The sequence below is a fragment of the Panthera pardus genome, unplaced genomic scaffold (assembly GCF_024362965.1).
Source record: "Panthera pardus isolate Hobbes unplaced genomic scaffold, ASM2436296v1 HiC_scaffold_22, whole genome shotgun sequence".
Taxonomy (NCBI): Eukaryota; Metazoa; Chordata; class Mammalia; order Carnivora; family Felidae; genus Panthera; species Panthera pardus.
This window is the reverse complement of record NW_026526788.1, coordinates 62,409,872-62,427,347: the sequence shown is the minus strand read 5'-3', so window position 1 is coordinate 62,427,347 and position 17,476 is coordinate 62,409,872. Positions and strand designations below refer to the sequence as shown.

General features: G+C 40.7%; 1 protein-coding gene across 1 annotated transcript in view; it reads right to left on the bottom strand.

Annotated features, from left to right (window-relative positions):
* SORCS3 (sortilin related VPS10 domain containing receptor 3) overlaps positions 1-17,476 on the bottom strand; it is a 594,679-nt gene that overhangs the window by 263,349 nt on the left and 313,854 nt on the right. The window contains exon 4 of the mRNA XM_019459374.2: positions 14,673-14,831. Within this exon, the coding sequence (XP_019314919.2) occupies positions 14,673-14,831 (159 nt within the window). The remainder of the gene's footprint in view (positions 1-14,672; positions 14,832-17,476) is intronic.

The following is a 17,476-nucleotide window of genomic DNA, read 5'->3' as shown; positions in this document are numbered from 1 at the left end:
ACTTAGCTACAGCTGGCTACTGCCTCTGGCACTCAGAGCAGCCAAGGGAGACAACGGGGCAAAATGTCAGAAAAGCAGCTAACGGGAAAAACGACCACAAAGGAAGGTCATTATCCCCTCCATGGTACACCTTGGCGGCAATGCCAACCAGGACCTCCCCTCTACCACTCTGCGCTTTTGAGAAACTGGCATTTTCTTTGTCAGGAAAGAAACATGCTGTGGGCACAGCCCTTGGCCTTAGATATTTTTTCAGGCAATCAGACTATCAGATCAATAGTGTCCTTTTGGCTCTTGTCATGGTCAGAGTTATCAAGCACTCTTCCTTCCTGTGACTTTACACAGTCACAAAGTCTACTTCTATTGTCAAATCACTCTATAATTGGTTCCCTTTCTTTTCGATGCCACAATTATTACCTTAATCCAAATCTTACTTATCTCTTGTCCAGGGACAATTTAAGATCATTCGCTGTCGTAAACACGGAGAAAAACGTTGGTCCTCCCATCCCTTAGGTGCTTATAAAATAAAAAATTATAAAATAAAAAGCTTTCCATATGCTAAAATGAATCGCTTCTTTCCAGATTTTTCTCAAAAATCTAGATAACTTGAGTTACGTTTCCACAGATAATCTTGCCCAGGGAAAGCTTTCTCTAGAAAGCCATATTTGCACTGAGTTTTAGGACTAGCTAGATGAAAAGGGGGGAAAGGACTCCCAGAGATAAGTGCCAGAGTTTCACACTCTGGTGTGAAACAGGAGGATACATTCTCTGTTGCATGAATTAAGGGAGTGCATAGAAAGGGGGGGGGGGTGGTAGGAAGTTAGACAGGATCCAAACTACCATGGTCTATGTGCTAAGTTAAATTTATCCTCCAAACTACAGGGAAGCCAAAGATAAATTTTAAGAACAAACTGGTGGTTGCCAGAGGGGAGGGGGTAGGGAGTTGGGTAAAATACGTGAAGAGGAGAGGGAGATACAGGCCTCCAGTTATGAAACAAGTAAGTAATGGAAATAAAAACACAGCATAAAGAATACGGTCAATGACATTGTAATAGCTATGTGATAGGACAGATGGTAGCTACAGTTGTGGTGAACATGGCATAATATATAAATCTGTCAAATCACTAAGTTGTACACCTGAGATGAATGCAATTTTGTATGTCAACTGTACTCAAAGAAGGAGGAGGAGGAGGAGGAGGAGGAGGAGGAGGAGGAGGAGGAGGAGGAAGAGGAGGAGGAGGAAGAGGAAGAGGAAGATTAAGGTCAACCAAACCTCTTTCTATAACTTCTGGCACATCTGAGATCTACTGACATTTTAATGTGCAAAGAAAGAACAAAAATAAAATACCAAAATAAAACCAAACTAAACAAATCTAGCTTATACAAGCACATAGCCATGATTCTAAAGAATAAGTTTCCATCTCTGACTTCTTTCAGACTCTATTCCCTCAAAGTTCTCCTCAGTGGTCTCCTTGGCCTGGCCACCATATTTTCTGTTGTGCCTCCATGATTTCCTAACCTTATCTAGGGTCAAGGCCAAAGATCAGTTTGAAACCTTCCTGACCAACGTCAAGACCTCTCATGAGGATCTGATTTACATCTTAGGGATAAGTCCCACCCTCACTTCTTACCTCCCACCCCCATTGTAAAATCTTCCTGGTGGTTGTTAGTTCCATTCCATACACCTCAGGAACATCTCAGGCTACAAAGTAGGAAGAGACTCCTACTCTCCCCTCCACAGGGCCATAGAGACCCAGATCTCAACAAGACGTCCATCACTCAGCAACCTTGACATGAATATAAGTTATGGGCTGACTATGTCCCCTCCAAATCCATATGCTGAAGTCCTCACCCCAGTACCTCAGGATGTAACTGAATTTGAGACAGGGTATTTAAAGAGTTAGTTAAGTTAAAATGAGGTCATCAGAGTGGGCCTTAATGCACTATGACTAGTCTCATTTTAAGCAGAGGAGATTAGGACATAGATACACACAGAGGGAAGACCATGTGAAGATACCGGGAGAAGATAGCCATCTATAAGCCAAGGAGAAGTCCCTCAGAAGAAACAAATCCTACTGACATCTTGATCTCAGACTTCTACCTTCCAGAACTGTGAGACAGTTTCTATTGGGACAGGCCTAGCAAAATAATAATATGTGACAAGACAGAGAACTTTTTTTTTTTCCACCAGAATTCCTCTCAGGAGGACCTCTTAATTACTTCAGGACTTTACGGATCAATGTAAAGAGGAGTCAAAAGTATAGCCTGGATGGCCTGAGTCTGGGTGGAGGTACAGACAAGCTGAGGATTTTGTCTGCTGTGGGGACAGAAGACCTGTAAATGCCACAGGAAGGGTTAGTGAGGGTATTAGTTTCCTATCAATGCTGTAACGAATTACCGCAAATTTAGCGGCTGAAGACAACACAAATTTATTATTTTTTATACAATTAATAGAACACAAATTTAATTTATAAGTGTAAATATAATTTATGGAATTTGTAGAATATAAAAGAATATTTCCTGGAAATCTGGAATTTGAAATCAGTCTCGGGTGAAAAATCAAGGTATCCACATGACTGCAATTCCTTTCAGAGGCTTTAGGGGAGAATCCATTTCCTTGTCTTTTCCAGCTTCTAGAGGCCACCTGCATTCCCTGCCCTCGTGATGCCATGTTCCAAGAGTATCATTCCAACTTCTGTTTCCATTGTCATATTTCTTCAACTCTTCTTTTCTTCTTCCCCCTTATAAGAACCCATGTGATTTTACTGGACTCACCTGGGTAATCCAGGATATTGTCTCCATCTCAGGATCTTTAACTGAATCGCATCTGCCCAGTCCCTCTTGCCCGGTAGGAAAACAAATTCACAGGTTCTAGGGATTCGGAGGTAGACATCTTTGGGGGAGGGAACATCAATGAGCTTACAAGAGTGAGGAAAACCAGAGGGTGGCATGACCCAGGAGAGACTAGGGACACAGAGATGTTAAAGGGGCTTTCCCAAGTGAAAACCTATGAGTTATGACTCCTGTCCTTGACACCGTAATTCAGCTACCACCACCTAATCACAAAATGCTTGGCATAGTTGGTTACTGTTCCCCCAGGAGCAGTCACTGACACAAGAATTAAGTAGTTTCCTTGGGAGATGGTGTAGGACTAGAGAAGCAACGCAGGCAATGGAAGGCACTTAATATACGGTATATTACAAAGCCAGCTAACTCTGTGGGCAACCACAACTTAACTACAATGGGAAATTCTGGGGAAAAAAGTATATAATAAATACATGCCTCAGAGTTGTCCCACAGGAGAAATGAGGGAACCAGAGTACGTATATACCAAATTCTGTTGGTCACTGGCTGAGGACTGCTCCCACATGTTACCTCCCTGGCACTTCTACTGGGTCCTGTGCAGAGGAGTGGGGTAACCTCTAAAGGGTTTGGAGAGTGACTTCCAGCAAAGAAATGCAAATCCTAGCCCTAGGAAGTCAGCAGGAGCACACTACAGTGGAAATACCAAATGCATATGGGCAGGACATCAACCGTGTCTGTGAAAATTAGATTTCTCATGGAAACCAGCGACATGGCTGAGTTTTGCATCCTCACGGATGTGGGGTTGAAACAGTCCAGAAACATTAGGTAACAGCTGACATCTGGAACACACAGAGAATAAACATCAACAGCACAGTGGCTTCTGTGCTTGTCATATACCTTATGCATCCAGAACCGCCATTATTGCAACTCACTCTGTTAACTTCTACACAAAAACCAGTCTCGAACTCTTTGCTAACTGGCTCCAGCTCAGGACTTTCTATAGAGTCCCTGTTTCTAGCATTTCCCTGGTCTGGAGCCAGTTTCCCCCTCCTCCCCCACTCCCACCACATTTGGCTTAGACAGAACATCAATCTGCACTGCCACACATCTCTATTGCTCTTTTGAGCAGATGAAAATATATTGGATAGAGTTTCTCTCCACCTACTACTTCCTCCCTTGATTAAAAAAGAAAATTAAAAAAGAAATGACAAAAAGAAAAATCTCCAACTGTTATTTGCTCCTTCCACTTCACTCTCAGTCCTCAGCCCTTCTTCTCCATTCCCGGCCAGAAGTCAGGCACTTCTGGGGCTTCCACATCCACATGCATGAGGACAATACGCATGTGGGTACTTTTAAGTAAGAAGTCAATGTTCTAGAATTTAATTTTCTCCTCTCACATTAAACCTGCCATTCTTCACATAATCGGAGTGATAAATGCAGAGTCAGACCTCGTCTCCCTGACATTAATACCCATCAGGACTTCAAATGCAAACAATTGTGACATTCGACTTTATAAAAATTACCAAGTGCACCAACTCCGCTTAATTAAACCATTTAAAAGTTGCTTTTGTTACATTTAATGAATGATATATTATACTGCAATGAAACATGCAGCAATACAAATACTTCACAATGCTTCCAATTAAGACTCACTTCACTTATGCCAATTGACAACACAAGTGTTCCACACTTCATTCAGTTTGTGCATTTTAAATGAACTGGTTAGTGAGAAGGGTGCTTCTGTGCTAATGAGTTTTGTAATCAAGGCATCTATTTTAATTTCAAATTGGCTAGATTGGGGGAAATTGCTAGACTAAATGACTGGTACTAATTAGGATTATAAAAATATTCATCATGCCATGGAATTAACATGGGGGTCTGATTTTCCTACATTTGCATATTGCTTGAGTTTTGGGGAAAAAAATCTTGACAAATTGTCTTCTCTTTAGTAAATTGAACAAACACTATATCTGTTTTAGCCCTTCTTTTCATTTAAAGCATAATACATATTCATGATTTGTAAATGAAGTTAAATGATTTCAACTTCTATCTTCATTACCATATTAAAGATGTTGTCTTCATAAACTTCCTTAAAAAACTTCAAATCATAGTATTACCTATTTAAATGGCAAACTCTTTGGTTTAATCTACATATTAACCCACATGTTGGAACAAATTAACAGGAAAAGTGAGTAAAAATGGACAAAACCTGAAAAAAACCACTACTGCCTTGTTTATTTTCTGCTTGAGGCAAAATTAATTAGTCCTATGGCCTAACATCAGTAAGCGGGTTTGATGGCTTCCGGCCTCAGGATCTCATCTTGGAAAGTGCCATCAGCTGAGGGATGTGACAGAGGAACCACTGGATGCTTCCAAACGTCTGGTCTTGGCATGGCCAATTGTGTTGTCTCATTATTACAGTGCTCTCTGGGACTGGGATTCAGTATGAAGTGGCCCATATGAATTTCTGCCCAGATGTGGTAGTTAAGTCTGTCTATCCACTAGAGAGAGTGAGGTGTGGTGGTGGGTCCCAATGGGAGATCTCAGGAAGGCCTAGAATAGAGAGAGGGCCAGGCCCCTCATTGGCTATGTGACCTTGAGCAAATTAACACTGCTTGCTCTTAAGAGACATACGCTTACCTATAACTTGGAAATAACACTATCCACCTTGCAGACTCCTATGAGAATTCAATACAATGTACATAAAAGCACCTGTCACTGCCCATACACAGAAGATATTTAAAGACATATATCTCCATTTCTGAGAAGAACCTATATGTCCAATATTAAATAACACAGCATGGACGTGTAAGAGTTACTCAGCACAAACCTTAATTCACTGCATATGTCTACACCCCTTGGCTCCAGAGTATTTGTTTCCATTACAGCTGTCAAATCAAATAACCAAACACTAATTCAATTTTCGGGTATAGTCACAAAATTCATCTGAAAAACTACCAGAATAAATCACTTCCTTAACATCTATCTATAGTGGATGCTTCTAAATAATAAGACCTATATCTATCACTGAGTTGTAAATAATATAGATTGAGGTTATATCCAACAAGAGTATACTTTTTGTTAGGAGAAAAAACATAATTTCTAGAGTTTCACAGTTTAAAAGGGACCAGAGTGAAAAACAAAGCTGAAGAAAAGAGAAACCTTAGACTCAATGTACTCCTAGTTCAAGGAAATTTTCCTCTACACCACCCTGCCTCTTCAAAAGGTATTTAAATAATGATTTGAAATATTTTATCTAAAATGACCATTTTCACACCTAAAATGTTTCTTAAGAGCACTGCTTTAGAACTAGGACTTAACATAAGCTATTTAAGAATAGCTTCAAAAATTTTTTTTAATTATAAAAGTAATCTAACAAAATAATGGAAAATTTAAAAGACAAACGGCATGGAAAACAGAATTCCATCATCTTGAGAGATCCCAGGAAATATTTAGGAATATTTCCTTCCTTCCTTTAAAAATTTTTCTTCCCTCCCTCTTTGCTTCCTTTCTTCTTCCCTTTATCTTATTTTATCTTTTGCCTATCTGCATTCAAATAACACAACTTTACTTAACATTTCTTACGCATGAATGCATATGTATATGAATTCATTTGAAATGTAGACGTATTAAATACGAATTAATGCATATCCATGCTGCTACATGGCCATCAGAACCACCATTTTGATGGCTGTGTAATATTCTGTCAAATGTATGGACCATGATGTAAAGTCTCTTAATGTTGGCCATTGAATGAGTTTCCATGCAGTTTTCCCCATTATGAATGACTTTGATAAACCATCATACCTAAAGCTTTTGTGGTATTTAGTGTTATTCTCTTGGTAGTCTCAGAACTGGAATAAGTTAATCATTGGATTATAATTATGAATACGTGTACATCTTCTGATACACATCACCAAGATGTCTTCCAGGAAGGCAAACTCATTCACATGACCATCAATATCATGTCAGAATATGGGTTTCATCACAACTTTGCCAACACAGGGTATTGTTCTTATGGCATAGAAAGACACACATTTTTAAAAATGAAACCTGTGAAATTAATTGTAAATGGGCATTTTTTGAAAGTTTCCTTACAAATGCTCTGGATGGATCAGGCTCATTCAATATCAATGAATTATTGCCTTTGGTTTAAAGTTTAAGTTTTTTAAATTCTCCTTCTCTATCACTTCCCTCACCTGCTGTCTTCTAACTTTCCTTCCAAGGAATTTATCTGTGTCTATTCCCTCACCACCTTATCCAGAAATCATCTGCATGACATTAAAAACAACCCTGATCGATGGTGACCCCACTGGGGGTGGAACATAATGACTGCACAGAGCACAAGGGGGATTCTGGAAAGCCAGTCATGTGCTCCTTAATCAGGGTGCTAGTTTCATAGGTGAATTCAGTTTATGAAAATTCATCAAGCTCATGAGATGTAAACTTTCCTATGTATATGCTATAACTTGAGTGAAAAGGATTAAAGATTGACTCTGACTTTAATTCTTTTAATGTTTATTTATTTTTGAGAGAGAGAGTGAGAGAGAGACAGAATGTGAGTGGGCAAGGGGCAGAGAGAGAAGGAGACACAGAATCTGAAGCAGGCTCCAGGCTCTGAGCTGTGAGCACAGACATGGGGCCCAAACTCACAAACTGCAATATCATGACTTGAGCTGAAGTTGGACACTTAACCAACTGAGCTACCCAGGAACCCCAAGACTGACTCTGACTTTAAAAGGCCAGGTGCATACACAAAAATAACTCAAAATTGATGAAAGACCTAAATGTAAGACAGGAAGCCATCAAAATCCTCGAGGAGAAAGCAGGGATCAGCCTCTTTGACCTTGACCACAGCAACTTCTTACTCAATATGTCTCTGGAGGAAAGGGAAACAAAAGCAAAAATGAACTATTGGGACCTCATCAAAATAGAAAGCTTCATCACAGCAAAGAAAACAATCAGCAAAACTAAAAGGCAACTGACAGAATGGGAGAAGATATTTGCAAATGACATATCAGACAAAGGGTTAGTATCCAAAATCTACAAAGAACTTATCAAACTCAACACCCAAAAAACAAATAATCCAGTGAAGAAATGGGCAAAAGACATGAATAGACACTTCTCCAAAGAAGACATCCAGATGGCCGACACATGAAAAAATGTTCAACATCACTTATCATCAGAGAAATACAAATCAAAACCACAGTGAGATATCACCGCACACCTGTCAGAATGGCTAACATTAACAACTCAGGCAACAACAGATGTTGGCGAGGATGAGGAGAAAGAGGATCTCTTTTGCCCTGCTGGTGGGAATGCAAACTGATCCAGCCACTCCGGAAAACAGTATGGAGGTTCCTGAAAAAATTAAAAATAGAACTACCCTATGACCCAGCAATTTCACTACTAGATATTTACCCAAGGGATGCAGGTGTGCTGTTTCAAAGGGGCACATGCATCCCAATGTTTATAGCAGCGCTAGCAACAATAGCCAAAGTATGGAAAGAGCCCAAATGTCCATCGACAGATGAATGGATAAAGAAGATGTGGTGTGTGTGTGTGTGTGTGTGTGTGTGTGTGTGTATGTACGTGTATGTGTGTGTATATATATATATATGTGTGTGTATATATATATACACACACATATATATACACACATATATATGTATATGTATATATATATACACACACATATATATGTATATATGCTCTATATTGCACTATATGCTCACCTAGATGTAAATTAAACAATAAATACATTTAAAAATAATTAAAAATAAATAAATAAATAAATAAATAAATAAATAAATAAATAAATGAAAGGCCAGGCACTGTCATACCAGTATGACTGGTCAAGATGGCGGCAGAGAATGGAAGCAGGATAGAAGGTATGGTCAGGTCAGGTAGATAAGTTCCTAAGTCTAGAGAGACTTGCCAAGGAAGGGGCAAGCTAAAAAATTCCTGAGTCCAACTCGAATACTGGAGACCTAGGGTCAGAATTAGGCAAAGGGTCAGAGTTGGGGACACTAGGCAGCAGTGTGACCAGTGCGTGCATGAAGATATGGTCACTGCATACAGGAAACGGGTGGAAGAATCCAGAGAAGGCTGTGAGCTGCTCCACCTCCTTCCCACCTGTGGCTGCAGTCACCTCCTTTGCCGAGATACTGTCTTGGCTGAATTTCTACCATGAGAGCAGAACTTCTTTGGGAAGACGTTGGGAAAAGGTCCCTGAGTACCCTACTTAATACACATATATGCTGCATCTCCCATCAATTATTTTGGCAAATATTCATGTTCTCTTCCCTGACAGAAATGTGTCAGCTTACCAAAATGGACACCTAGAATGTAGAGGCAAAGCACAGAAACTCTGGAACTTGACACAGAAAAGCAGGTTTGGGAAGACAAAGGCCATGAGATCCATAATTTTATGGTATATTGTTCTTTTGAGCTAATGTTCTCATGAGCAAAGTTGCCATGGGTAGAGATTTTTACTATGTGACCCTCACCGGATGCAAGTTAATATTGTACACTCAACCAGTTGTGTCATTCAGATCTCAGTTCAGATAGATTAGTGGTAATATTTGAATAACACACAGGCTGTTCCATCTTCTTAATAAAAAAAAAATAGGGCCATTCTTGGTCCACTGTTTTGTTTTCACCTACATGAAAGTAGCCTCATGGAAACTGGTGTTTCTATGGCGATGGAGACAGCACCTCCCCACTATATCCACAAGATATCTCAAAGAGCACGATCAGCTTGCCATAGGTGAGTGGAGCTCTGGACTGTTGTTCTCTTAAATGATACACAAATGGTTTTATAGGCATGGAAGAGACCTAATGAAATTGCAATGTTTTTCTTGAAATAGAAGGTGCCCTTCAGTAGTACTCTCGTTCCCTGGAGGATACGCTTCAAAACCATGGTCATCCCTAGTTAATCCCCAGCAGCTTTATCCCCACCAGGTGGGGAGATATAAAGCCTTTTTCTGCCAATGGCTACTGAGGAAAGTTGTCATCACCTGCTAATCCTGGAGCTCTGAATACAATTACATTTCTAATCTAAGGGTTTACAGGAGAATACAAATGAAAGGAACAGCATCATTTGTATCCAGCATTCCAGAAATACAGGTTTAAACTTCCTTTTTGAATTTTCAGTTCCTCCACACACCAGATGCTCTAATTCACCAGTGCCCTGTTCATGCAGCCCCAGATAGAGTCCACCAACCAGTAAAGCCTGCATGGAACAACCATCACCTCTTCAACTGTGGACTCTGTTTTGCCAGTGACCATGACAAAAACTGCATCAGCTCCTTAGCCAGCTTGTCAATCTGTCAGCTACTATTGAACTTGTCTGGTAGCAGGTGATCAAAAAAAAACCCAAAACAAACAAACAAACAAAAAAACATAGCAGTCCACACCCCCCAACTACTGTAACAGCAAGCCTGCATTATGTGTGCTAGTGTTTCAGAAAGTGGTTTTTAAATGGAAATGACTGGCAATTCTAGACCAGTCTAGCTCAGAAGTGTCTGAAAAACAACAGAGTCTGAAATCCCATGGAGCTCCTCATCTCTGGTCTCCAAAGCCAGTTGTATTTGTTAATGTTTCATTTTGCCAAGTAGATAAATGATAATAGAGAGTTGTGTAACTCTGCCTCTCCCACAGAAAAAAAATAGCTGTTTTCAATTCTGTCTCTTGTGGAAGACCCCTGTGCCAGGATATATGCATCTGTAAATACATGAGCATGTGCCCATTAAAAACAAAACAAAACAAACAACAACAACAAAAAACTACACCAAGTCTCTTGTCAAAATGAGGAATGTTTAAAAATCCAGATTTCTACAGCAATGAGAACATCTATCCATTCAGAGGGCTGCAATATCCTCAAAACCTGTCTTGAAGTCTTTTTTTTAATCTGTTTTAATAATATTATTGAGCCCTCCAGCTAATCCAAAACATCACAATGTAGTTTCAGTCGTCAATGAGGACATAGCCTGGTGGAAACAAAAGAGAATCCTGACTCGTAAATACATAGCCCTCAAAAGACATTCTAGGGCTTTGATTTGGGGAGGGGAGGGGAAAAGGGAGGGGAGTGGGGAGGGGAGAGGAGAGGGGAGGGGAGAAGGGAGGGGAGAGGGGACGAAAGGAGAGGAGAGGGGAGGAGAGGAGAGGAGAGGGGAGGAGAGGAGAGAGGAGAGGAGGGGAGAGGAGAGGAGAGGAGGGGAGAGGAGAGGAGAGGAGGGGAGGGGAGAGGAGAGGAGGGGAGGGGAGAGGAGAGGAGAGGAGGAGAGGAAATACTGGGGAGGGGAGGGGAGGGGAGGGGAGGGGAGGAGAGAGTAGCTGTTCTCTTATTATTCCAATTTAATCAGCCATAACCTATCATGTTTGCTGGTTGTTTTTTAATCATGAGATTCTTATAAAGTCATCTCTTCTTTTGTCTGTGGGGCAAAAGAAGAGCTGCCACAGGAACTGGGAAGCTCCTGGGATGGCCAGAATGGAAGAAATTGGTCAAAAGTCCAGGTCCAGCTGAACAGGAAACAGAAATAACTGCTACATCATGACACATCAAAATTGGAGAGTCATGGCCCATGTACAGGGTCAAGTACAAGGTGCATTTGTCGCTACCTCGCCACCTCTTTGCAACTTTGGAAGTGGGTGATCTCCCACAACCTGGCCTTGAACCAGTACAGTTCCTAGTACAACATTTCCTAGCTGGCTCACAACCTACCATCCAGCATCTCAACTAACATGTTGTTATATTCATGTCTCAATTTCTAGCTACAATTTTGTCCTATCCGGAAGGTATTTCCTTAATTCTCCTGCAGTGCCTTTACTGAATGAGATCTCCTGGCAAGTCTCCTGCAGCTTTGAGGTAGCAATTTGGAAGGTGAAGCAACTGGATATTGTCCCTTTAAAATATCATTCAATTAGGTCTTTTGTAATACATACAACGTAACGAGATAGCCTTACCGATTCTAAAGAAATTGCCAGTGCATTTCATCAAAGGCACAATAATGAAAACATCGATTCAATCCTCACCACAAACATCTCCCTTTGATGCTGCAGTTACCTTAATACTAACACTTTTCATTTTCTCTAGAAGAAACCAGCTGCCTCAATGCATGCACATCACAGAAGGCTCCAGTCTGAAGTAAGACATTTGTATATCAATCTCAACTCCCCTTGCCTCTTCATCCGCTGCTGCATAGCATCACTGTCCTTGACTCTAAACCAATAAATTATTCCAAAATAAAGAAAAACTCTTCTGCACCCTGGATGACTGAGGCTACATGTTTTATGCCAGCTCTGCAAATGTTGCCAGGGGCATCATCTGCCTCCTCACACCATTTATTTAAAAGAATGGCAGGGTACCAGTTAGAAACTTTATGGGCCTGAAGAACATCCAGCCACTTTATGCAAAAGATGTCAACAAGAAAGAGTACCTAAGGAATAATACATCCAGAAATGTGCAGCGTGATTAGGAAAATCCATCAACACCCACTGCCACATTTCCAAATATTTTTACTAAGTGAAAAAGCAGCCACCAAGCCTGAAAGTATTTTGAACACATTATATCCACAAGAGTACTTCCTGAGCAATGGCCCAGATGTTCGCAGCGCTATGGAGATGGGAGTTAAAGGATATTCCTTCTAGATACACACAAGGCACACTGCACTTGGTTTATTAATCTTTTGGCATGAGAGGTCTAATCTAGTTTGTCTCTGTATAAATAAAAACATAGTTTCGGATTTCTGAGCATCATCTAGATAAATTACTATCCAGCCTTTAACAAAGCCAAATAAATTATCTTTTTTTTCAATACAGCTTCGAAATTCCTAGCAACACTAAGCATCTAAACTCACAGACTACCTGACATTTGGCTAAGTCTTTCATACAATATCCACTCGATGCCATGAAAGAAATGTATTTGCAGTGGCTTTTGCTCTGCAAATGTCATATGGGTGTCCTTAGGGGATTGCATTAAGCACCTGGAACCCACCATGAGGCTCCATTAATGAGACATATAAAGGTTATGTTGAAATTATTGTTTAAAGGTGCTGACATCTCTCTCTCCCTCTCTCTCTCACACACACACACACACACACTCATATTTACAATCCCATATTTAAATATATACAGAGAAGCAACTGTTTCAGGATTTAAGAGAGAACACAAAAAGCTATTTCAGTTAAGGTTAATCTGTAGATATCTCTCTGCTAGACAGTGCTTACAATTATCTATTTTCTTTCACTGATTGATTTCACAACATTGTTACATAACAGTTTGTCATCAAGTGTTGTACCTAGGTTCTGTACTAAGGCAATACAAAGAAGCATAGTCTAAAGTCTCTTAAGTGTAAGTTGATCAGTTACAGCAGGCTCATTACCATAGCATTTATGCATTTATCCACTAATTTGTTCACCTCACAAAAATTACTGAGCACTTATTAAGTACCAGGCACTGTGTCAGCACTGGTGTTAAATCAGAGAGTAAAACCAAACCTGGCCCTGCCCTCCTGGAGCTTATAGTCTAGTGAGGAATATAGATAATCCTGACATCGCATAAATCAATGTAAAATTTCAACAGTGACAGGCATTCTGAAGGGGGGTATACAGCGTTATGGGAAACAACACCAAGGAGCATTTAACTTTGTCAGGGAGTTTAGGGAAGAGGTCCTGAGAAAGTGATGCTAGAACTGAGATCTGACAGTGACAAAGTTGATTTCGGGGAAAAAGATTCCAGGCCCAGGAAATGGAGCCAGGGAAACAGCTGGGGTGACAAACTGAAAGAAAGCCATTCAAGGGAAAGTGATAACCTTGAGTCAAGACAGAGGAGGGAACAGCTAAGGAAATCTTAACAGATCCTGCAAAGGACTTCAGTCTTTTTTCTGTGAGCAATGAGAAAATGATGAAATCCTAAGATCTACATTTGGAAAATAGGTTGTTCAGGTTATAGTGTAAACACACTGGAAGAGGCTCTGATCACAGCTCAAAGGACAGATATAACCCATATATCTGAGTGGTGGTGGTAATCGAAGCGTCCATGGAATTAAGAGATAGAGATAAGAGTGACAGATTACAGACACTAGGTTTGCAACAAGGAAGTATGAAGGATAACTCCCAGGTTTCTACCTTTTGCCAACAAATGGATACAATTAGGGAACACTGGAAGAGAAACCAGCTATGTTGGAGGGAGAGCAAAGTTCATTTTTGGAATATGTTGAATCAAGAGGCATCCGAGACACATGAGAGTCAAGGTCAAGTACACAGATGGGTAAATGGATCTCGAGCTTGAAGAGGAGGATGTATCGAGTCATTATATCTTGAAGGCACTTATAGAAAACAACAAAATGGGCATGTTTGGGACTTCCCTTCCTTTGCTAAACTACAAGCAATGGTATATTCACATTTTACCAAATCAACACCACATGGTATGCTGGAATACGCCCTAGACTTGGAATCTGACAATACGCATTTGAGCTCCGGCTCTTCCAATGACTAGCTCGGCAGGCTTCAACAAACACCTCAGCCCTTCTGCACCTTTGCTTACTATAGTCACCAGCAAATTATTATGAATACACATTCCCTACTTACTTCACAGGGTTGTTTTAAAGGTCAAATGAGTAAAATTATAGAGAAAATCATCTTCAGCCTATGAAATGATAAACAGCACTGCCAATACGTGAAATGCACCTGCCTGCATATTTTGATACTGAAGAGTAGAAAAGAAAGTTCGTTGCTGCAGACAAAATCAACCCAGATGGATGATGAAATGTCATTGAATCCCTTCCAAAATTTGGACTGAGTAAACAAGCGTTTTTCCCCAGGTGGTACCTGGGTGACAAGATGCAAATAAAAACAGTGTTTGTTCACCTTTTGATCCAGACTGTAGGCCAGCACCCAGTCTTCCTGCTTGGGATGGAAGAGCAGACTCTGGATGTAGAAGGTGAGCCGGTACTTCTGATAGGTGGCCCCCTCATCTGAGCTGATCAGTAAGCTGCTCTCCATTTCAGGATCACTAAGAAGCATGATCTAAAGGAGAGGGGAGAAAAGACTGACAGAGTTAGCATAAGAGAACTACTACAAGAAATTAAAGCATAAATATAAAGTCATCTGTACTTGCATATCACAGCACAGGAAGGGGCACGTGGGTCTCTCTATGAAATATTGGCATTTCCCCCCTGATTTAGTCCTTCATTGCTGAAGGGAGCTGGAATATTGTGCATGGTTAGGTCTGCATACAAATGAGGCTTTGTTTTGTGATGTCCATCTTATAAGTACTTTCATTTTTGATGTCCAGCCTTTAAGTAGTGGGAGCATATTCTTATGGTCCTCTGTCCCCTGACCTTGAGACCGTCACAAATTTCTCTTCCTCCCTCCCCCTCCCTCAATTCCTGTCACTCTCATCACGCTATTGTTCTTACTGCCCTTTAATCATGAAAAGGATCCCCTGATTATCCCACTGTTTGTTTTGTTCTTTCTGAATGAATTGTTTCAGTGATTTAATTGACTTAAGTGGTCTCAATGATCCCTTTGTTTTCGAGATTTTCCAAAGCACCTATCCCCAAAGGCCCCTGGGGCAAAGACTGCTGCTCAGGAAAGTGTGTCTTCCCCAAGCCAGATGGACAGAATGGTATAGACTAAAAACACTTTGGCATCAGAAGGAGCAGATTCAAACTCAACACTTCTCTGTTCACAATGGGTCACTTGGAAACCTACTTAACTCTAGAGGCCTCAGTTGCCACAACAATAATTGAGTATCACAAGAAGCCAAAATGGCCTTGAACACATAGTCTTGACAAGGGATAGCTATAATTATTATTTATCTTCCAGTATGTATGTAAAAGCTCCCTCCAATCAGCGCACTTTGACTTCTACTTACAGTACCTCAGTGACATTGGCCTCACTGCACGTGTGACTGACTTTCCAGTATTTAATCCAACAGACATTTAGACACTCAGACCTTTCCCATCATGGAACTCCTAACAGTCTTTGATACCACGGCAATTCCATCCTCCCTGAAGCGTTCTCTTCCAGGGCTTCCGTCACATCACACTCATCTAGCCTTCCTTTTCATCTGTTTTGAATACTCAACTTTCTCTGATCTCTATAATATGACCACTCCTTGGGGCGCCTGGGTGGCTTAGCTGGTTGAGCCTCTGACTTTGGCTCAGGTCATGATCTCACAGTTCATGAGTTCGAGCCCCTCATTGGGCTCTGTTGCTGACAGCTCAGAGCCTGGAGCCTGCTTCGGATTCTGTCTCCCTCTCTCTCTGCCTCTCCCCCGCTCACACTCCCTTTCTCTCTGTCAGAAATGAATAAACGTTAAAAAAAAATTTATAATATGACCACTCCTCAACCCTCAGTTGAGGGTTTTTATTCAACATACCGTTCCTCAGGGACTTCTTCCAAGCTTTTTTTTTTTTTATTATTATTATTGCTATCTTTCTGGGGACAAGTCATAAATTAAATCTCAACCTGAGGTCTCCTCTCGTCTCAGCCTCAGCTTCCTGGCAGATTGCTCTGTCTGAAGGTCCACAAACACCTCAAATTCAACATTCCTCACACTGTACCTCTTCCCAGCCCTACCCATCTCCCACTGTGTCCTGACTCAGTTACTGTTTCTACCAATGATTCAGTATAAAGCCAAAAACCCAAGATTCAGCCTTGACTCTGCTTTTCTACTCACCTCCTAACATTAACTTGTGTTTGAACCCTGTATATTTTACCTACTAATTAACTCTAAAATCAGATCTAGTCTTCTCTCTCTCTCTCTTTGCCCATTATAACTGCCTTAGCCCAAAATGTGATAATTTCTGCACTGCATCACTGTAAGACCTTCTAGACAACCTCACTGATGTCACATAGCCCTGCCCACCCCCCAGCAATCTACTTTGTACACTGTGACCCCAATAATTGTACTATATAAAACTTATTTGCTTCTGACATTTCCCTACTTAAAACCATTCGATGACTTATCACTGATCTTCCCATATATCCTAAAATCCTTAAAATAGCCTGACAAACTCTCCCCTGCTTATGTCTCTGGCTTCAGCAGCAGCAGCATAGCCCTTTTGACCTTTATTATCCAGCTACACCTAGCTTCTTTGAGTTCCTAATGTTTGCTGAGTGACTGAATGAGCAAACGGGTTTATTTCCTCTCACAGATTTTCCTGCCTTTGGCTATAGTTTCACCAGTTGTTAGGGCTACTTCTTACCACGGTCTGAACCACAGGGCCCAGAGTACAAAATAAAGCCAAAACCCATACCCATACCTCATCAAATAAAACTATTAATGGCAGGATTTTTTAAATGCTACTTATAGTACATATCACTATTACAAAGTAAGCTTTAAAATAGATTCAATCCCTTCAGCTGCTAAGATTCATAGTCCTTTTCCTCTTTTATTCCTTTACAGCTTCCAAGACAAGCTTACTTTCTTTTCCCCAAATATTTGCTTTGGCTTCATTCAAATAAGTTATTACTAGTTATCAGCAAATTTTTAGGGAATGGATGCTGTATAATATTTTTTCCATTCCTATATGAATAATCCAGGGGAAATGATCTGAGATGGGTTTTTCATAGACAGAAGAGAGTCTCTGCCCTTGGGGCTATGAAGGGGGAGGGGCAACTGAGAAAAGCACCCCTCTGCTGCCCTTGAGGAAACCTCAGAGGAC